The sequence below is a fragment of the Dipteris shenzhenensis genome, chromosome 8, assembly GCF_047967505.1.
Source record: "Dipteris shenzhenensis isolate YYH24624 ecotype China chromosome 8, Dip_SZ_1.0, whole genome shotgun sequence".
NCBI lineage: Eukaryota > Viridiplantae > Streptophyta > Polypodiopsida > Gleicheniales > Dipteridaceae > Dipteris > Dipteris shenzhenensis.
This window is the reverse complement of record NC_141603.1, coordinates 16,723,261-16,746,199: the sequence shown is the minus strand read 5'-3', so window position 1 is coordinate 16,746,199 and position 22,939 is coordinate 16,723,261. Positions and strand designations below refer to the sequence as shown.

At 44.6% G+C, this 22,939-nt stretch overlaps 1 protein-coding gene across 1 annotated transcript in view; it reads right to left on the bottom strand.

The window, feature by feature from the left end:
* EMB2411 (DNA replication helicase) overlaps positions 1–22,939 on the bottom strand; it is a 154,978-nt gene that overhangs the window by 55,204 nt on the left and 76,835 nt on the right. Inside the window, exons 12-17 of the mRNA XM_087377966.1 lie at positions 8,526–8,608; positions 8,297–8,362; positions 7,948–8,094; positions 7,699–7,754; positions 7,228–7,285; positions 7,028–7,138 (exon numbers count right to left, since the gene is read on the bottom strand). Of these exons, the coding sequence (XP_087234092.1) occupies positions 7,028–7,138; positions 7,228–7,285; positions 7,699–7,754; positions 7,948–8,094; positions 8,297–8,362; positions 8,526–8,608 (521 nt within the window). The remainder of the gene's footprint in view (positions 1–7,027; positions 7,139–7,227; positions 7,286–7,698; positions 7,755–7,947; positions 8,095–8,296; positions 8,363–8,525; positions 8,609–22,939) is intronic.

Below are 22,939 nucleotides of genomic sequence, written 5' to 3'. Positions count from 1 at the left end.
CCCTCTTGTGCAAAGCTTGCATGAGATGGTGAAGCATTGGCATTTTCAACTAGTGCCACATAATAACTACTTGTACCTTGCCTCTTTTTCTCATTAGCAATCCTTTTCAGGCACTTTGTAATGTAATGACCAAGTTTCTTGCAACGATTGCATTTTCCTTTCTTCACCTTTGCACCTTTATTTGAATTCCTTGCATTCCCCTCATTCCTGGGCTGATAAGCATGGCTGGTCTTTTTCTGAAATTTACCCTTTCCATAAGTGGCAAGTGCTTGCTCACTCGAACGGGCTGAATTGGAAGTAGTCCGCATTTCGTCCTGTAAGAGCAAGCCAACTAACTCCTCAAAACTGAGAGGAGCAGCCCTGAGCATAATAGTCAAGGAAGTAACAAACGTATCATATGAGGGTGCCAGACTATTGAGGGTGATATAGACCAATTTCTTGTCTTCTATATCCTCATCAATAGTTGCAAGCTCATCCCGAATGTCAGTAATCTTTGCAATATGAGCTGAAATAGTTTGACCTTCCTGCATGGATAAGTTATTGAGCTTATTATTCAATTCTTCACATTCCACATACGTTTCATTCTATCCCAAGTTGCCTTTGAAGTCTTGCAAGACTTGATAGTGGACTTAATGTGTATCTTCACAGACAATGCAATCAAAGACAACGCTTGGGCATCCCTGCGATCAAACCTCTTATGATCCTCTGTGGGAGCGGTAGTAGAAGCCTGAGTGGTAGTGCCAGAATTGGATGATGCACTCATGCTAGATCCAATAGGTCTAGCCTCATCGTCATTCACAATGTCCCATAAACCCTTTCCAACCATGATATTCTTGAGTGTAAACGACCACAAAGCATAGTTGGGTCCATCCAACTTATCTGCCTCAGTCATGGTACCAAAATTCTCATTGAGAGACATGATTGCAAGGTCAAGAATAAATGCAAGTGTACCTACAAAGGAAAAGACAACGAATGGACAACTGAAAGACCACGGATTGCTATGCAATCACTGCAATGGCATTCACTAACAGTGGCGACTCTGAAATAGCAATAAATTTGCCTCAAAAATTCTGCTCAAATCTCAATCCCTTCCAACATACAAAATGCAATCAAGCACAATATTTCTGCCCCAAAAAGTTGTCCTCAACCACAACCAAACACTGGCTCAAATGCAATGTGCTTCTGCCCCAAAAATCAGCTTGTATCTCAGCCAAACAATGGCTCACAATGCAATAGCAAACCCTTGCTCAATAGGCGTCCAAAAGGGCATCAACTTACAGCCAACACTTGGCTTCAAACATGCACAACACTTAAACAATGACTTGCACTCAATGTGTAGTCAAAAACTGTCCCAAATGCACTAACACCTGTGCAATGCAATCTGCAAGACACCTGCGCAATGCTTTCTTCAAGAACCAACTAGGAGAGGCTGAAAATGAGCTGAAGCAAGGATCTCGAGCTGGAGCTAGAGCAAAAGTCGAATCCAGAGCTGGAGATGTGCGTGGCGATCTGGAGAGGCAACGCGCAATCAGGCAAGACAAATGTTGAGGTGGAGAGGCGAGGTGGAGAGGCGAAATGTACGAAAATCAGTAAAAAACAGCAAAACATAAAAGATATTGCTAGTATCTTCAGATTTGTTGCTCAGAATGAAATTCTAAGAGCACGAACAGTTGTGTAAGACCCCAGTACACCTGACCAAAACTCCTTCGGGTTGCTCGACAACACAACTACAGAACTTTCGGTATCCAAAATTGCCTGAAAAAACCGCGCACGCAACATAAAAGCCGCTCAGCTGAGGAGTGCTTCCTGGTGCAAAATCTCACAACAAAACTGAAGCTCGAGATCACGCGAAGCTCGTGTGAGCTCAGGACAACCAAAAGAGAAGTCAACTAGCAAGAACTAGCTTCTTCTCTGCGGCAAACGTGCAACAAGAGCACGCGGGAGAGCGAGGAAGTAAGTGACAGGGCTGGAAGGACTAGCTCGGATACCACATGTAGAAACAAGAATGGAGAAGAGTTGTGAACACAAGGGAACAAGACGTGAACACAAGTGAACTCCAACTGAAACTTTCAACCAAATAAAGTACAAGTACTTGGTATATATAGTCCAAGTACTAGAGCACACAAAAACTCTAAAATAGACTAAGTCCTAATCTATCCTACACCACCTTATCATTATATATATCTCTATGTTAGGCTAGAGATTATTTGCAAAGTAATATTCACCGGAAAATATGTAAATGGGAGACGAGCAAGACAGAGAGCTTTCCTAGATAAAGGTTGTTCATCCAAATAATTTTTTTAAAGTTAACATTACAAGAGGCAATGTTCAAACATCTGCCGTGTTCTTATGCTTGATGGGGTTTGGATTGTTGCTCATTTTTCTAAACAATTTGGGCTTGCAGATCTCCCTTCACAAGAGGTTCTTACAGCAAGGAGCAAACTCCTTCAATGTGTCTTTCCTATTATTACTCCTGCACAGGCTATGGAGCTGGAAGGGCCTTTTACTGAAAGGAAATTATTTGATGCAATGAAATCCTGTGACAGATGGAAATCTCTTGGATGGGATGGTCTCACAGTTGAGTTCTTTCTTGCACACTAGCATATTCTAAAGTCACTTCTCTTATGCATGATCAATTCTGCTTGGGAAAATCAGCGTCTACCGGACTCATGAAAAAAAGGGATTGTAAAACCTCTTCCTAAAAAGCCATATGTGAATACCTGGCTGATTAGAGTCTATCACTCTTATGCATGTTATTTACAAGATCATCACTAAAATGATGGTTGATCGCATAAAAGGGTATCTGCACGATGGCCTCCACCTTGCACAATATGGTTTTGTTCCTCTAGGGCATATCACAGATAATATTGCAAATGCATATGTTGGAATAGAATATGCCAAATATACACAGTAGGATGTTTTATTGTTGCAGGTTGACATTGCTAAGGCGTTTGACACAATTCACGGGGGGTCTTAACATTCTTAACCTTCATGTACATATTCTTGCTCACAAGGGCAAAACGATTCTACAATATACAAGGTACTCAGTCTTGGGCTGCCATGATGCATCATTTGCTCTTATTCAGGGGCTTAGACAAGAGATCTCACAGCTCCAACAGTAGGTCACTGATATATGTACAGTCCCAAGGAGCACCCCAGTTGTGGAGGCACACACTGCGAGCATGCAATCTGCCATCGAGGAGAAGTCCAGATGGGTCGACGTAGCCAAACGAAAACCTGCAAGGGTAACCGTTTCGGCTACCCTCTTGGAACAGCAACAGAGAGCCAGAAAGGCTTTCAACATTAGAGTGCGTGGGATTCCCCGCACTGAGGCTACATCGATGGTAGATGGGGAGGCCTTCGTGACAACTACCCTAGGGGCGACTGAGCACAGGATTGAGAAAGCATGGCGGGTTAGGAGGAACCCCAACCGAGAGCAGTCCCTTATCATACGGTTCCATGACACCTAGGCACGACTTTCTACTTTACGTCGTAGGTCAACCTTACGAGACCAGCCCAGCGATCTCCATGGATAAGGACCTCACTCCACTACAGGTTGAGGAGAGGTGTTTCCTGTTGCAGCAACGAGATCACGCCCGCAAGGAAGGGAAGTTGGCAGTAGTACAAGGTGGACAACTCCTTATAGGCCCCCGTCGGGCACCCACCTATCCTTCCGCAAAGGGAGGTGGGATCTATGAGACCCATACATCCGAGACGCTAACTTATACCATTTGGAACTGTAATGGTACCTTATGGTCAAAACCAGTGAACTTCTCGGAATCCTATACAGGTCACGACATAGTCTTTTACATAGACACATCAGAGTCCAGAGCGCCCACTACCAGTAGTCATCGGGTATACATGGGAGTCTACCTACAGAGATGAGACGAGGGATATAAGAGGGGTTCGAGGGTCGAGGAGATTGCAGTCCTTTACCGATCCACACGTTTGAGGGCCATCTCAGTGGAGGAGAGAGATCAACACTGCACGTTTCTCTGAATCCAGATTCGACATATGGATAGCCAGGATCTGTTTATTGCAGTTTGCTACTTCCACCCCAAGACCTCTCGCTTTGCCAGAGATATTCGAGGGGAGGATGAGACATCCCCATTTGCTGCTCTTTATCAGACCATTGTTGACTTCTCTAGTTGCGGGAAAGTCCTCCTAGCCACAGGGAAGTCCTCCTAGTTGGGGACTTCAACGCGAGGACAGGCGCTCGTCAGACACCACTCCTCGACTTCAGGGATGACTCCACCTACTGCCAGACATTGACCTTGAGGAGGCCAGTATGCTACGAGTTTCGGCTCCGCTCACATCTTATGGGCAAGCCCTATTAGACCTCGGCAAGATGCATGATCTCATTATCTCTAATGATCTTGACATATGACCCGCATCAGGTGGCTTCACTTGCTTTCCACATGGGGGAGGCTTCAGTGTTGTGGACTACATCATGGGATCCCCTACCTTCACATCTCGCATCACTGACTTTACCGTAGCACCTCTCCCTCTAGGGGCTGATCATACCTATCTTTTCTTTAGCATTTCTACCCCCCGCCACACAACACTTTCTACCCCGTTGAGTTCTTACTCCATCTACCATGATATATGCTTTGATCGCGATCAATCACCTACTTACTCTAGCCGTCTGTACATACTTCTCGCATACATTGACTTTATACCCCTATTAGAGGACCGTGCTGCCCTAATCGCTCGCTCACTACACGAGGCTCCTCTTCACGCCTTCCCCTACACCACCCGCTCCACCCGCCCACCACCTGGGACCATACCCTGTAATACCTGGTACAATGATCAGTTTAAGGCTTTACGCCGTCAGCTCAAATTCGAAACAAAAAACAGCCTTCCGAGCGAACCAGAGATGCTACGCGAGTACCGTCATCTAGTACGCAAGAAGAAACTTGACTTCGTGCGCCGGAACGAGCAGAAGCTACTAAACATTCTGTTCAGTAACAACTCTAAGGAATTCTGGCGGAGATTTATAGAGGGACGGTCCCCCCCACCACTCACTGACACTCATGTGCCGGAACGAGCAGGAGCTACTAAACATTATGTTCAGTAACAACTCTAAGGACTTCTGGCGGAGATTTATAGAGGGACGGTCCCCCCCACCACTCACTGACACTCATGTGTGGTCTGATCATGCACGCACGCTCTATGATATCCCAAATCAGCCAGCCCCTAACCTATCACATATGCCACGCTCCACATCCTGCACCCTCTTCACTAGGGGGGAGGTAAAGGATGCCGTAATGAAACTTCATAATGGCCTTTCTTTCTTTCTTTCTTAGAAATTACTAACCCTGCTTTTGGATATTGGCAGCCACTCCCTGGGATTTCATTTTGGGCTCTATTGATGGTAAAATCAAAGGTTGTCCACTCGTATCCAATATGTTGACGGATTGGAAGTACATCCTTTCTCATCTAGAATGGCATGGTAGGGATACTTTACAAGGAAACTCTTTACCATCTGAGAGTATACATTGGTCGAGGGTTTTTTTCCCACCGATGGCTATGTAGGAGCCTCGACGCTCTTATTTTCTAAGTCTCAAAGGGATCCATTCGGTTGCAGATGTTGTTCATGATGATGGGACCCCTCTTTCTTTTCCCTTGGCTGCTGCAAAATAAGGTCTGGGCATGCATTATCGTCCTGTATGGCGTCATATTCCTTTCATGCTTCAAGATTTTTTACCAGTATCTCCATTAGATATTGAAGACCGGAGGAGTTTCATCAAAGTAGACAAGCGTCGAATAAACCTGTTCCAAAAGTCAAGTATAAATTCAAGCTTCCTTCGTTGGTGAATCCCCTGAAAAAGCCTCCTGATAAAGCATCCAAATCAGCAACTGAGCATTTAATAAAGGTTACTACTTCTGCAAAGGCAAAGGATAAAGGTAAAGAGAAATTAAAAGACAAAGATACTTCAGAAAATGAAGGGTGGCAACAACCTAAAAAAGTGATTTCTTTGAGGCAGAGACCCTTACAATCCAGACAATTAGGATGCCACTTCTCCCACTCCAAGACAAGCATCCTCTTCTCAGGTCTCCCCTACTACTAGACTATGGACTGATGTGCTCAAAAAAGATATTCCAATCTTTGATTTAACAGATGTTGCTCCTCCTTATGACCTTGGGTCTCACCAGGAGGCGGAATATGGCAGTTGCTTGATGCTTTGTCAGTTTTCTTGTACATATGTATACAGATATGAAATGTCTTTCTTACAATGTTCAAGGCCTCTACAATGTAAATAAATGGAGGCTTCTTTGGCATTATGTACATACAATGCATCCAGATGTGATTTGCTTGCAGGAGCATAATCAGCAGTATATGGCTAGACAGCTAGGATACTTTGCAGGATATGACATTTTCTATGCAGGCACTTTGAGTTTTTATGGGGTATGCATCTTAGTCAAGCAAGACTTACATCCTTTGCTGGCTTTTAATGATCAGCATCGCAGATGGATGGTGATACAATGCCTGGTTGATGAGGATATCTATGATCCACAAGATAACACTACTTACAAATCTTATATGATACCCTCTGAATTTCAGAAATGGGAGAATATGCAGACTACTCTTGATGCTGAAGATTTGTGGAAAGTGTCTCAACCTCAAACATTGGGCTTCATGTATCATCATAATGCATTATCCAATTACTGGGCGAGATTGGACAGATAGTATTTATTGAATGCTCAACAGTTTTATGCTTTCACCTGTAATTTGTGGGTTGACTATTCTCTTTAACTGTCGGATCATGCTCCCTTATGTTTTGCCCACACAGTAGATGATTTGCAATCGTCAAGTGCTAGAATGCTTCACATGAACAATGCGTATCTTTCACACAAGCAATTTCAAGAAGCTATCTTACTTGCTATCCACCCTCTTCGGTTGCATGCTACAAGAGCTCACATGGTGCGCTTGCAACAAGCTTCTAATGCTTTAAAAAGTTTCAAAAAGGTCCACCTTAGATAAATCTCTAAATACAAGCTGAAATACTCGCACAAGTATGCAAACCTGTATCATTGGTGGAAGATGTTGTGTCAATGATGCTGCCAAGAGGTTCGTTGCATGTTCATTGCGTCTCATAATAAGCCCAACAAGGTCAGCGTGCTGAACCGCCACACCCTATTAAGTGGAGCCATCAACATACTATTCTTTGTAGTTCAAATATTCCAAAAGGGTTGCACAATGCCTTGAATCAAAACGTTGAATACCTGAGTTTGATTGGTGTAGAGATAATATAGCAATCCCCGATCTATGTTTTGCATATATCTGTAAGCATTCAAAGAGTAGAACAATGCTGAGAAAATAAGAAACCACAAGAAAGCATCTTGAAACCTTTAATTACAAGAAAGCTCACCACATCCTTGAGAAATTCCAATAAGAAAATGCAAACTACTCTAATTTCAAAGCTGGTTCCACATTAAATTCTATTCCATGACAAAGAGAACATTCTCTTGAACTCTGCATGGTCTTCTTGACAATAAGACTTCATGATTTTAGAAAGTAGCTGGTTGACAGTTCCTACGATCATGTCACAGTTGCATGGCAAAATAATGAAGTGACAAAAACATTTTAAGAATTGTTTGATGCTGATAGCATCATGTAATCAGTAGTTGGAAGCTAGCACAAACATTTCAATATTGGTACAAGTATTAGAACGTAAAGTGAAAAGACATTCAAACCTGTCAGACATCAAAAGGCTATACAAAATGACCTGTGCTCGATGCTCCAAAGCAGCCTGCATTAAAAATCTGAACTATTGGTAAGAAAGCCCAAAACAAACTTTTACCATGGCATCTAAGGCAGACAAGAGAGAAGAGACATTGAGTCACCATTGGAGAAAATGTTAATCTCAGTGGGCATTCACAAGAATTCAAGGATATCAAACTGTTATGCCAGTAACTCAAAGGAATTTCACTATAAAGCTTTACCTGTCCAGCTGTTCCTTTTCCTGTTTTGAATTCCAAAGGCAGAATCTCATCCTCTGCACCTGAATTGAGTTTCACTTTCATGGAGGCATCTATCATCCCTTTCAATCCAAGTTTGGGAGAGTATATCATCTCCTCAATGTCAACAACCTGTAGTGACCAGCAGATACAAGAGCTGACTAAAAGGCACATGTATCAACCTCTTTCCTACATATGCTTCAGTTCAAAGCCACAACTTCCAACCGAAGCTCACTCTCGTAATTCACTCAGTTCTACAGTAAAACCATACCATAAGAGTTTTCAAAAGAACCCCCCCCCCCCAAAAAAGGGTGAGTTTGAAATCCACCTATACCTCAGACACTGAGATCGACATCTGACCATCCTTCCTTCCAAAGTCTACTTTTGGCAAAGCCGGAGACTTGACCTCAGTTCAAACATGTGAAAATTTAAATCAGCCCCTAAATTGACACAAAATTTGGAGAGATACAAATTTGGTATTATCGTGAAAAGTCACGTTTAATTTACAAAAGTCACATTGAACTTACAAATCTGGTGTCATGCACACAGAGATTGTTACTTACAGAGCCACGGAGGAAGCAATCCAGCCAGTTTAAAATTGTAGGTATGCTATCTTTTAGTTTGTCAAATGCTTCTCTCTCATTACCTGCTCATTGACAGCTGCATTAGCATTTTTGTTCATCCCATTAGAATCTCTCTCTCTCTCTCTCTCTCTCTCTCTCTCGTCCTTTGTTGACCGTCTAGGAGGAGAGGGCTCTCTACTGGCTGATCTGATGATGCAGATACTATTGTATGCAGATGATATTGTCCTCATTTCATCCACAGCAGATGAGTTGCAGAAACACTTGGAGGCTCTAGAGGTGCTCTGCACAAAGAGGGACCTGACAATTAACCTTGGGAAGACCAAGGCTATGATCTTCAACACATCCCGAGCAATACTCCACCGACATAGTTTCACTTACTGAGGGGAGCCAATGGAGATAGTCCTACACGTAACTAGGGGCACTGTTCACCAGGCCAGTCTTCACGATGACCCACGCCGCCAAAGCCCGACTCACACGAGGGCAAGGCGCCTTAGCCCGACTCTTGAAACAGTGTTTCCAAGCGCACTTCCAAGATCCACCGATGAAGGGCTGGCTTTTTGACACTCTTGTGAGACCGACTGCCATGTATGCAGCACCCTTCTGGAGAAGTGATCTTTCAGCGACAAACTGGAAGAGATTTGAGAGGCTACAGGTTGCCATGGGATCCACGATGATTCGGAGTCCATCGGATTATACATGCAGAGTTTGCCACGACACCACTACGGGTGGATGCCATCTTTCAGACAGTGACATTCCTCCACAGAGTCTGGGCCCTACCCCAGTGGAGACTGCCGAGGCTAGCACTAGAGTCATCCAAGCGACTAGTAGAGAGTGGTATTAACATAGCATGGTATGCGCGTGTGTCCACATGGTTTGATAGCCACGGCATTCAGAGGGATAGGCTCCCTCCCTTTCAGTACAGCATGGACGCACCACCGAAGCTGATTCCACACGATGAGATCGACCGTATCATACGGATGGACCTCCTCCATCTCCATACATCTCGGACTTGGGAGGGGGGCCACTTTCTGAGAGTATCAGAGCATGGGGTTGTTATCAAACCTCAGTACCTTGAGGATAGGAGAGTCTCACATGCACTGAGGATTGCCATCGGAGAGATACGGGTCTCATCCCACCAACTAAGGATTAGGGCATGGAGAGCTATAGGCATACCTAGAGAGCAACGGATTTGTAGACTTTGCACGATGGGAGAGATCGAGACAAAGGAGCATTTTATGTGTCTATCTGGTATACTATGAGATACGAGCACACTATCCTATCTCTTTCACGAGGGGCATGGCTTTGGGCCGCTCACATGCCTGATCCACTTCCCCGACCAGGTTTGAGTCTGACTCTACTTGATTGAGATGTGACGATACAAGAATACACTAGTGCGGCAAACCAGGGAGCAGCTAGAGACGACGCCACACGACACTGAGCTTGACCGAGCACAGACACGTCACTGACTTCTACACATCCAAGCCAGTCCCACGAGAGATTGAGGTGGAGGAGCTAGAGGACACAAGAGCATTGTAGATCCCGCATTGGGAGTCGCCACGACGCTATCAAGCGGCACAAAGAGACTGCATACGGCACGAGAGGCGACCACAACACGTACGATCGAGGTCTGACTTATCTCAACCCTCCTCAAGGGGGACTGCCAACGACGAGGCATCACGTGGGGAAAAGAGGACACGGAGGTGTTGCATGCCTAATACAAGAACATATGGCAAAAAAAGTCAGCCTCCGTAAAGTGGACAAATACAAAAAGTGGCTGAAAATAGAGTCTGGCAAACGCCTTGTCTTTCTTGCAGGTTGCTACATACCGCACAATGAGTCACCCTTCTACCGCAGACACGGAGTGGACCCTAGTGATGCGTTTGAAGCAATATGTTTCGATGTGGCTGAATTCAAAGAAAAGGGTCAAGTCATAGTGATGGGGGACCTTAATGCAAGAATTGGTCAACTACAGTTTCAGCCCATCACACATGATGAAATGGATAAAGAATCAGTCATAGAAGCGGACACCATGTGGCAGAGAGCATCCGAGGATGACACCATCAACACACAAGGCAAAGCACTCAGATGCATGATTAATGGGCTGCACATGCCAGTCTTGAATGGAATGCAATTATTCCCCAACACCCACAAAATGACGTGTCTTTCAGCCAGCGGAGGACAGAGTGTGCTAGATTATGCCTTGGTACATGTGGACACTATACCCATTATCAAAAGCTTCAACATAGGGATGAAATATTCGGAATCGGACCATCTCCCTATATGGACAGATCTTGACATACTCCTTGAACATAAGGAGCAGAAATTTTCAGCACTTGCAAGAGGTTTCAAAGTGGACCCCGACAAACACCAAGTTTATGCAGACACTCTGGATGCAAAGCTGAGCACAATAACCAACCCCACATGGACAGCCTTGCAGGAAGCAATACTTACCTCAGCCACACAAACATTTGGAGCAGCAAATGCAAGAAAAAAGAAACAGGTCAAAGGGTTACCACACAAGAAATGGTATGACGAGGAATGCAAACAACTACGCCAAGAGCTGAAATACATACTGGATGCAGATAGGCATAAACAACTGGAGAAGACATACAATGCCCTCACAAGGAAAAAGAAAAGAATATATATTTTGGAAAGAGAGAAATCTGATTTGATCACTTTCATAAAAAATCCAAGAAAGGGCTGCAAACAAGTGAAAGGCAGATGGAAACAGGTCATCGGGGATTTATCAGATGCAACCCTGCTCGATTATATTACCAAGTTGTACAATCATTGACATGCTACTGAAATGGGGAAGGAGGATCTGTCGGTCACATGCACTAGTCCTTTCAGCTTTGAAGACATTGAAGTTGGACTAAAGAAGATGGCTAATGGCAAAGCATCAGATCACATGAAGATACAGGCTGAATTTGTGAAATGGACAGGAGGCCGAGCAAGAATATGGCTCTCACACATCCTAACACATGCCCTGCACCATGGTTTTCCTCAGAAATGGCAAGAAAATTGGGTCCATCCTTTACACAAAGGTGGAGACAAAATTTCACTCACAAATACTCAGCAGCACCGGGATCAGCCCCGAAAGGAGGGGAAGTGGGCAGTGGTACAAGAGGGACGACTTCTTACAGTCCCCCGTAGGACACCTGCCCCCCCCCCCCCTACATAGGGAAGCAGGGCCTATGAGACTCAGATATCCGAGACCTGTGCTGCACCATTTGGAACTGTAATGGTACCTTATGGTCAGAACCAGGTAACTTCTCGGAATCCTATACAGGCCACAACATAGTCTTCTATACAGAGACACATCAGAGTCCAGAGCGCCCTCTCCCAATAGTCAGCGCATATACATGGGAGTCTGCCTACAGAGATGAGACGAGGGGTACAAGAGGAGTTCGAGGTTCAAGTGGAGTTGCAGTCCTTTTCAGATCCACACTTCGGGGGATCATTTCAGCAGAGCACAGAGATACACATTCCAGATTTCTTTGGATCCGAATACAACACATGGATAGCCAGGATCTGTTTGTCGCAGTTTGCTACTTCCCCCCGGAGACCTCCCACTTTGCCAAAGATATTCGAGGTGATGATGAGACATCCCCATTTGCTGTCCTTTATCAGTCCATTGTTGACTTTTCTAGCCGCGGAGAAGTCCTTCTAGTGGGGGACTTCAACGCGAGGACAAGGACGTCGATGAGCTGATTTGCATTTCAAGCACTATATTGAAGAGCTTGGCCAATGTAGAAAGAAAGAAAGAAAGAAAGAAAGTTTATTAAACTCTTCGAAAGACCGATGGGTCTATGAGACTGTGGAAATCCTGATACAACGAGCTGTGGTAGTGGAGCTACTAAACGAGCGTCCATACCGATGCAAAATGCAAAATGCCAAAAATGCAGAGTGGCAGTACTAAGTCCTAACTACAACATAGTGATGTCGGTGGTCGACTATATATCAATCTCAGCATCATCATCAATATCATCATCATCATCATCATCCCCAGCAACAACAAGATATCAGGATGGATGAGGCAGTGGAGGCATGAAGTTGGCAATAGAGTGCTGTCGGCCACTCAGTGGTGTGGTCCTGGCACATCTCTTGGTCGTAGCTCTACGTCTAACCAGGGCTATTGTGACCCCCGTCGGTCGGGCTCCAACTCTAAACAAGGAGGGGATGTCTCCAAGTGTGATCTGTGTGTCGACCCTCTGTCTGAGCTGTCGGGTCACGGGTTTCAAGTCACAATCATGTCGAGGCCTCGTCTCGTTGGGATCCATGTGATCTAGCTGAAAGAACTCCGTGATAGAGCTTTGAGAGGAATCAACCGAGGAAGAACTCTGCTCCTGTCTCCGTGCTTGGAGTATCCTCTCGCTGTGTCTAAGTGCCTCATGAATGAAACCTGCCAAACACCGCTGGTCTGGGTAGGAGAGGAAATGGGCTAAAATCCCATAACTATCTCTGAAGAGGCAGTGGAAACGTCCTCGGATCTCATAGTACACAGGACACCTGACGATGAAATGCTCCTCTGTCTCAACCTCCTGTATGTCACATAGTGTGCATATGCGCCGCTCCCTGGGTAGTCGCTTTGCTCTGCCGCTCTCGATGCGAAGTTTTTGTGAAGAGACCCAAAACTGCCCAAGAGAGATCCTCATCGAGTGGGGTAGGTGAATCTGTGTGTATCCTGGTGGGTCAATGAAACCCTCCGCTGTGATATGTAAGAAGTGATCTCTGTAGAAGCTAAGCTTCACTGGGAGTTCACTCGGTTCCAACCAGGTCTGAAATGTATGTAGCTGTAGTAGATCCTCACGGATAACTTGGTTGACCTCGTGTGATAAGAGGGGAGAGAACGGAGCATCCATGCTATACTGGAAGGGAGGTAGTCTATCCATGTGGAGCCCCAGTCGCTCAAACCATCTCTCTGTAGGTGCATATCAGCACCTCTGATCTCCTCCTGCTGCAAGTGTCATAGAAGAGGATAAAGCTATCCATGGTAGCCTGCTACGCCCCGAGGTATAATCCCCATATTCCCTAACTCGGTACAGATATGTGATGACCTGAAATGCAGCATCTAGAAAAGAGCCACCGTACAAGCAGGATGCTATGAAGGCCACTTCTATTAGTTTTACAGTCCTAGTATGTATCGGTGTGATATAATAATCGAGCTGAGATGCCATGTGCACTTCTCGACCCTCTGGCATATCCAGATGTTGTAAGTCTTTTTGACATTTTGTACTTTGTCCCATAGACCCATGAGGTCTCCTGTGGACGTTAATATGACTCTCTCTCTCTCTCTCTCTCTCTCAGCCCTGCTCAACGCCTAGCCTAGCTCCCCACTCAACCCCGTCTAGCTCTCCAGTCAGCCTCCTCTAGCTTCCACCTCTACTATATCTCTCCTTTTCCCTTCAGGTTGTGCTCTTCCTTACAGGTTCAGACCTGACACATGTTTATTGAATGTATCCTAACTTGCACATGTACAGCACAGCCAGGGGGGGGCTCTTGAGTGCAGGATAAGCCTCTATGGAAAAGAAGAAACTAACAACAGCAATTGCTCTTGCCACTGTGACATGAAGTTGGGGGTAATAAACTTCACGCACCTCTTCACTTCCTGCAGCATTCGAACTGACTGCCAAAGATACTTATCATTGAGAATGAGACATTAGAAAGAAGCTTTTATGCCAAGATACCACACCATACTTTCCTCCCTCAGATGAGAATGAAGATGGTAACATCCCAAGTGATGTTGTAATCAAGCATAGGGAGAAGGAAAGGATCAACAGAGGCCATAATCTCAGCGAGCCGGTCTGCGCCAAAGAGAAGAGCGATACGTTGCTGAAAGAAGATCTTGCGGCTCAACATGACATGAACTGATATATATCGTGGAGTTTGAAGGGGCTGATTGGGTCGGATGGGTAGGTTCCGAGGAAACATTGCAACTCCTTCATAGACACCTTCACACTTAGCTCAAGACACTCTACAAACTATCATTAGACACAGAGGCCTACAACTTTCAGCAGAGACATGATATCAGAGATTCAAACACACAAAGAGATGCGCCTTGAGATGGGCTTCGCGCTGATATAAGTTTCGTTGAAAACAGACAGACGGTTGAAGAGATATGGACAGTTTACTGGAAGGGGGTAAAAACTGTCATGAAAACAAACTGTCAGACACAGAGACTCATAACATTTTGCAGCAACATTTGATTCAAGATCTAAGCACATAGAGACATGCGCCTTAAAGAGAGCTTCGCACTGATATATGTTTCGTAAGAAACAGAGCAGCGGCCAAAAAGTTATGGGCAGTTTACTAGACGGGGGTAAAAACTGTCATGAAAACAGACTGTCAGACACAGAGACTCATAACTTTTTGCAACAATATCTGATTCAAAATCTGATTACACATGAACATGCGCCTTGAAGAGAGCTTCGCGCTGATATAAGTTTCATTACGATCGGACTACCGAGCAGAAAGTTATGAGCAAAACACTAACAGGGGGTCAAACTGTCATGAAAACTACCCTCCACCCAGGCTAATTTCGCCTGAGCAGGATGCTCCCTCAAGACTCCACCTTCATCAACGATCCACCCCTCATAGATTTCGCCTAGAAGAGGGGAAGAATTTTGCATAGTGGCTCGGAAAACAAATGGACCATGTGTGCACAGTGAGCAGCCGAATAGAAAGAACTTTTAAGGCTTTGAAAGAAAGAAAAGGGAAGAGACACTCAAGAGAGAGAGAGAACCTGAAGTGACCTTCATTACAAATAGAGAGAATCCACCTCAACACTACAAACACAAGGGAGAAGAAGAGGTTTCATACATACAAGAGGGAGCGGAAGCTCCAAGACTACTCATAGAGAGAGAATAAACTAGAGAGAGAAGGACTCAAGAGTCTACATAAGAGAATATCTACAAGAGGAAGAAAAGGCTCATGGAAGAGGCTTGGGGAGACTAGAACTACAGCAACATAAGACCCAATGGTGGAAGAGATTCTGATGAACAAGGGAGAGGAGGGCTCCTTTTATAGAGATTTTGTTACCCTCCTTCACCCATTTACAATTGCTGCCTGTAGATTCCTTTTCCCATCAATCACATAAGCACGTATGTCACCATCCATGTCCTTTTTGGCTACTCTTGCCATGTGTCCCATCAAAAGATGCTCAAGACTCTTAAAATATTGAGAAAGTCAAGAGTCTCCTCACATGGAGCCCATAGGGACCCTCTCTTTTCCACATGTCCACATCCTCCTTATTCCACATAGGAGTTCTAGAAGGATTCCTCTTGACTTCACACTCCTCCACATGCCTTCCACACGCTTGGCATGTGGCCTCTCTTATATTATTGAAACACATGGACATGAGCCCACCTCTTTATATGACTCACTCTTCCTATTTTCTAAAAAACTCATGATATCCCATACACAAATAACTCTCACCCCATACCAAGGTATTTATAATTCATACCTATGGTATTTACAATGAGCCATTCCACTCATCCTCTCAATCCCATACAATATCATAGAAAATAGAAATAAGTGAGAGCCACTAGGCTATCACTTGATACTCAAACTCTTATCAAACATAGAGAAAAACAATATTAATGCCAAGTTAAAAATATCAAATTTTGGCGTCACATCTTTCCCCCCCAACAGATCCTCTCTAGTACAGAGAGGGTCTGCTGGCCCTCAAGGTGGTCGAGCATAGAAGAATTTAAGGCGATACTCATTGGTGCGTCCAAGTATCACCATGCCATCAACATCCTCAAGCTGATAGGTTCCATTCGTGACATTCATATAAATCCTTATGAAGACGTGGCCAAAAGTAACCAATCTCTGCTTCTGTTGTGGAGTTAACCCTCGAGGAAACATGCCTTCTTCCACATATTGCTGAACATCTTGTAGTTTTGGCCATCCAGTGTCGACCCAAGAAACCACCCCCCGGTCTGGCACTACAATGGCTTTAGCTAACTCATTTACCCTTTGATTTTCTTTTCTGTTTATATGAACAAACTTGCAAAAGTCAAAGCGACTGCATTGTGCCATAGCCTTTTGATTAAGCTTCTTCAAATGAGGACTTCTTGTCTTGTAATGCCCTTGCATTTGCTTTATAATAAGCTGAGAATCTCCTCTTACTTCCAATTCTTTAACTTGACTTTGAAGACAACCCTCCAAACCAAGAATCAAAGCATTATACTCAGCTGCATTGTTAGTTGTGATACCTGGAAGCTCTTGTCCTCTTGCCCATAACTCTTGACCTTCAGGATTCATCAAGACTATCCCCCCGGCTCCTTGTTGGCATGAAGGACTAAAAGCCCCATCAAAATACAAAACAAAAGCTGTTGGTGGTGTATCCCTTTTATCTTTAATGTTCTCCTTACATTTCTTTTCTTCTCCTAGATCCTCCCGTCCTGTGAGCAAATCTGCCATAGTGGACCTAATGGTATTTTCAGTGACAAAAGAGAAAGAGAACTCTTGAAGCTCTAACAACCATTTTGCAAATCTCCCCCCAAGATTAGGCTTGCGAACTAGATATGCTAATATAGACTGAGAGGTAAGGAAGAAAAATGGTCGAGGTAATAAATAGGAGCGAAACTTTCTGACGGAAAACACTAAAGAGAGAGCTTGCTGCTCCATTTCTTCATACCTTGTTTCCACATCTGTAAGCTGTCGGCTGGCATAATAGATGGGTTGCATTCTACCTGCCTCTCCTTTTTGTAGCAATACAGCACCAACTGAATGCAAAGATACACTTGGATTTACATAAAAGTCTTGAGACCAATCAGGGGGCTTCAATATTGGGCCCTTACTCATGGCCTCCTTAAGTAGCTGGAAAGACTCTTGTTGCTCCACACCCCATTGGAAAGAAACTCCTTTTCTTGTCAACAAGTTCATGGGATGCACTATCTCTGTGAAATCATCACAAAAGCGTTGATAATACTTGCTCTTTCCTAGAATTCTGTGAACACCAATGACACTCTCAGGACTTGGCAATGCCATGATTGCTTGAACCTTGTCAAGATCCATTTGCAAGCCTTCTTGAGACACAATATGCCCCAACAAGACTACTTTTGTTTGAGACAAATGACACTTGCTAGGATTTAGACACCCTTTTGCTTCATCAATCCTAGCTAAGGCCATCTTTAACTTCTCCATGTGATCTATGCGCCGAGAATAAATGCAAAAATCATCCAAAAACACCCGTATGAACTTTCCTAAGTAAGGCTCCAGGACTTGACTCATGAACCTTTGAAATGTAGCTGGTGCATTGGTCAACCCAAAAGGCATCACTCTGTAAGCAAAAACTCCCCAAGGTGTGACGAATGATGTTTTCTTTTGATCTTCCTCCCGAATACAAATTTGAAAGTATCCAGAATACCCATCACATACAGAATACATCTCATGCCCTGCTACTTGGTCTAGTATTTCATCTTGAAATGGCAAAGGAAAATGATCCCTCTTAGTGCATGCATTCAAAGGACGAAAGTCCACACAAACTCGCCACTTATTTCCTTTCTTTGGTGTGACAACTACAGGAGATATCCATTCTGAATCATCAACAGGAAAGATGAATCCCACCTCAAGTAGTTGTGTTACCTCTTTCTTTAGTGCCTCAGCTTGGATCACCCCCAATCGCCTTAAGCGTTGCACAACTGGCTTGCTTTCTGGCTTCAACTCAATCTTATGCTCCACAAGACCGACTGGCCGAACCTGTGAATAGCTTGTTGCAAAGAGACATGGAAAATCATCTAGCATATCTAAGTACTGGAGCTTCTCACTACCTGATAGAGAATCACCAAGAAGCTCTTCATTGCATTGGCATCGTTTAATGTGCTCCACATCCTCCACATGAAGTGTCTCTACAGGATCTTCTTGCACCACCACCTTGTTCCTTCCTGACTCATCCCGATCAGCACCAAGACAAAGACCAAAGGCCACTCCTTCCACCTCACCCTCTGAGTTGGACTCCTCGGAGCTACACCCTGTCTCTTCTTCTTCATCGGTTAAGTCAGAGCTTGAACTCTCTGATGTTGAAGACTCCTCCTTGACAACTTCCTTCTTGCGGCTTCTGATGTTGTAGCGCGCCTTCTTATCATTTCCCTGCAAAATGAATTCTCCAGTATCCCACTTTTGAACAGCCTTCACCTTGCGTAGCCAAGGTCTTCCCAAAATCAATGGATAGGCACGTGCATCTGGCTTGGTAGGGATCACCTGAAAAGTAGTGGGCACAGAAATTCCACATACATCCACTTCTAGATTCTTCACAACTCCCAAGGTCTTAACCCTAGTATTGTCAGCCAATTTAATGCGATAAGGAGAGGTAGTACTAGAGTATTTTAAATCAGCATCTATCATGGTCTTCTCACTCATGACATTAATCGATGCACCTCCATCAATGTACACATTAGAAATCACTTGACCATCAATGATCACATCAACCATAGGTACATCATCACCAACATCTATATCTACCTTTTGAACAACAGGAAGGGCACTTTTCTTCTTTTTCTTCTTTGACACTCTTGTGCTTGCTAATTTTCCCCATTCCTTCCGTAGTTTGGTTGCAGCATTCTGTCTGATGGATGAAGTGATGTTAGGAGGAGGGGCATCATTAATATATTGGTATCCTCATGCCTTGGTACCTATTTTTTGAAAGCTGTTGATACAAGTCGAGGAGGTGCCAGCACTACAGGTGAAGTCATTTTTCAGCATATCTGAGCAACTATCATCGAGATAGGGCCTGAGAATGTGGTCCAAGTTGTTACAGACAATGCAAGTAGTTGTGTGAGGATGGGAGAGCTTGTGCAGGCAGAGTTTCCTTCCATTGTATGGACTCCTTGTGCTTCACATTGCCTAGACCTTCTCATGGAGGACATCGGTCGGCTCCCTTGGATTGCTAGTGTGATGCAGATTGCTAGTACGATTGCAGCCTTCTTTAAGAAGAAGCCCCAGGCCTTGGCCATATTCAGGGAGCATGGCAACTTGAAAATTGTCCGGCCATCGAAGATACGCTTTGCATACATGCACATTGTTTTGGAGCGCCTTCTTGCAGTGCATGCAGCTCTTCGACAGACAGTGGTATCTCGGATGTGGTTAGAGTGGCCTGACTCTACCAGGTCAGAGAGCAAGACAGTGCAGAGGATGTGCTTGGATCAATCACTTTGGACTAACATGGAGTCCAAAGTGAAAGCTCTCCATCCTTTATTCGCTGTCTTGCGGGTGACTGATATGGAAGAAAGTACTATTGGCTTGGTCCATCATTTCATGGAGCAGTTGCATGTTTCGATGAGTACATGTAACTCCCTCGCACCTGACAGGTAAGGTTGGTCTATGTCCATTATATTAATAAGTAATGAATCATCACTTATCATAAATCCATTATCAGTGTTTATTATATTTTACAAATTATGTTGATATGTACATTGGAAGAAATAAGGTCTCTAGTGGATACGAGATGGCAGTTCATGTGTAGGCCCATCCATGGGCTTGCAACACTTTTGCATCCACTGTTTAAGTCAGCTGATTTATTCAATAAGCCAAAGTTATTGGTGGATAGAGATGCCTACATAGGGAGGGTTTTTTCAGAGGATGAGCAACTGGAGCTGGACTTGGAGCTTTCTCAGTATCAAAATAGTGTGGGTGTTTCCTTCTCTAGACCCACGTCTAGAAGGGAAGAGATTTGTGTGAAGCCAATTGAGCGGTGGGAGACATATGGCTACTCCACTCCTCGAGTGCGGAAGTTGGCTCTCCGGATTTTATCTCAGGTGAGAGCTGAGACATATATCTTTGGCATTTGCTGTTCCTGGTTAGGTAAACTGTAAATGTAGATGATGATTGATCTTGATTCTCACTCCTTTAATCTCCATTTGTAAATGCCAATCGGGACTTGGACCAAAAGGAATGTGCAGCAGGAGCATGCGAGAGGAACTAGAGCTCCTACCCTTTGATCCATACGAAAATAAGGAACAAGTTAAGCACAAGGCAACTCGAGCACTTAGTATACTGCCGTGCAAACTTGAGGCTTATAAGAAAGCTTAAAAACTTGGCAGGTCCGATGCAAGTAACATTGGTAGCTTGAGTCTATTGTAACATGTTCTATCATCTATGATTTCGATTCTAAATATATCTAGGAAATTGAAATCATAACAATGAGCATTGAACATAATAAGATATGCCTCTAAATGTTGTTGCAGGTGCATCCTACAAGCATTGACATAACCAAGTTGCCTACTTATGCTAGAGTTGAAGCTGATGAGGAGGAGATATATGCACAGCTACATAGAGAGCTAGAGACCATAGATAGATGAGTCACTCGTTCACGTCGTAGATCAGCATCATCAGCCATTGCTATTCCAGCACAGAGGGACACATGTGAGGGCAGGGGTAGAGGCAGAGGCAGAGGCAGAGTCAGAGGCAGGAGTCGTGGAAGGAGCACGAGGTCGTGGTTGTGCCATCCGACGTGGCCATGGGAGAGCCGTGGCTATGGCCAATACCTCGTCAGATACACCTATGCAGTCTGCCTTGGACGAGGAGGAGGGGGAGGAGGAGGAGGAGGAGGAGGATGAGGTGCCTGAGGAGCCACAGTATGATAGTGAGGGTAACACTATCACTGATGGTGACTTCGGATCCAGCAGTGGCAGTGACCTAGCAGATTCAGACTAGGATGAGTCTTGAGAGACTTGACTCTTGAGATTCAAAAGTTTCCCATCCAGTTATACGTATGAGGATTCAGATTTCATTCATGTCACATGTGACTACTAGATTGTTGGCATTGGCCGAGTTATTTATGACATATGTTTAAACTTTATTGATCTATGATGATTGACTATCATCTATGTAGCCCTCTATGCTCTTTTTAAGTTGTAATTTGGAATTTTGAATATCAAATTGTTGGTTTGCACTTTAAACCTTAAAGCTGTGAGTCATGACTTGCAAGCCCATGAGTCTTGAGTCTTAACTTTTAACTTTTAAGTCTCGAGTCTTGGCATTTAACTTTTAAGTCTTAATTGACAAGTGAGAAGTCTTCACTCTTAACTACATTGTACTTCTAAAATGTTAAAACTAGCAGCTAGTCATGCTACCAAGTTGTACTTATACATACTTATATTTTTAAAAATTAATATTTGAAAACGTGTGTTACGCTCTAGCTGAGGTAGCATGACCTCGGAAGAATCAGTCGACATTTCCCTGAAAGAATCTATCTCCGTAATATATGTGTTTGCGCTTCATGTAAATGATCGGGAGGGATTTAATGTCAAGGTCCTAGGTGAGGGCTGATAGCACCAGACTAGATAGATCTGAGACCAAGGGCCTAGTGCTAAGATTGTGCCTAGGGGCAAGGAATTAAATGCATCCCAAGAGAGGGGTGAAATGCTGCATTAGGAAGGCCCTATATGGATGACATGTGGCATCTAGATCTATCTAGGGATTTGGGGTTTGCTAAGGCTAGAGAGAGAAGAGAAGGATTTGATTCATGTGGATTTTTGTAACGTAGCTCTCTGCCTCGCTTGTAGCCTTAGCAAGAATTGGCTGGGAGGAGAATCATGGTGCTGCTCCCGTGATCTGCAGTAGAGGCTAGATTAGAAAATTTAGGTGACAATTGGTATCAGAGCAGGTTACGAAAGGGGAAAGGTGGAGCGCTGGTGGCGAATCACCCGATGGTGACGATGAAAAGGCTGCAGAATATCAGACTGGCGTCGAAGGAGATCCAACGCTGCCGACGATGTCCGTGAGGAGTGGCGCTCACGTGGAGATCCCTGATTATTGGTGAAGCGATGCATTGATCACAACGACGCTGTGCAACACGTTGACCCACGAACGGGCTTATGCAAGCAAGTATCGAGAGTTTGGAAAGTCTTTCGACGTGGGCAGTCAGTGATTGACTGCGGAAGAACGGAAAGCCTGGCACGAAGTGTGACGTGCGTGGAACGGGACACGCAGGTGATTCGACGAAGAGAGGGATGAAGAGCGCAGGAATGGGACGATGACGACGTGTCTGAGCGTAGCTCCCCCGCACTGATCATGGCTTGATCGGGGCTGACAGAGGTTCGTTGACGAAGGCTTTCGACTACTGTTTGTGTTCGGTGGTCGTTGGTAGAAGTCAGTCTTTCGACGTGGGCAGTCCGGGAACTATTCGCAGGAGAACGGAAAGTCCAAGGAGCAGCTCGTGAGCGGTGTGCAGGAGAAAATTGCTCAGGTGAGCACGTAGTCAGGATTTGGCGCAGCGAGCACGAAGGCATAGGACCCACAGGCTTCGGGATATCTGGCTACCTCGACCCGTGCCAGTTTTCGATCCCTTCAGACAAATTTCGATCGGAGTTCGTAGACCAGGGGGCTCTCTGTCACTTCTATCAATGCTGTGTTTCCTTCTCTTGTTCTAGTTTGGTGATGCTCCGCTT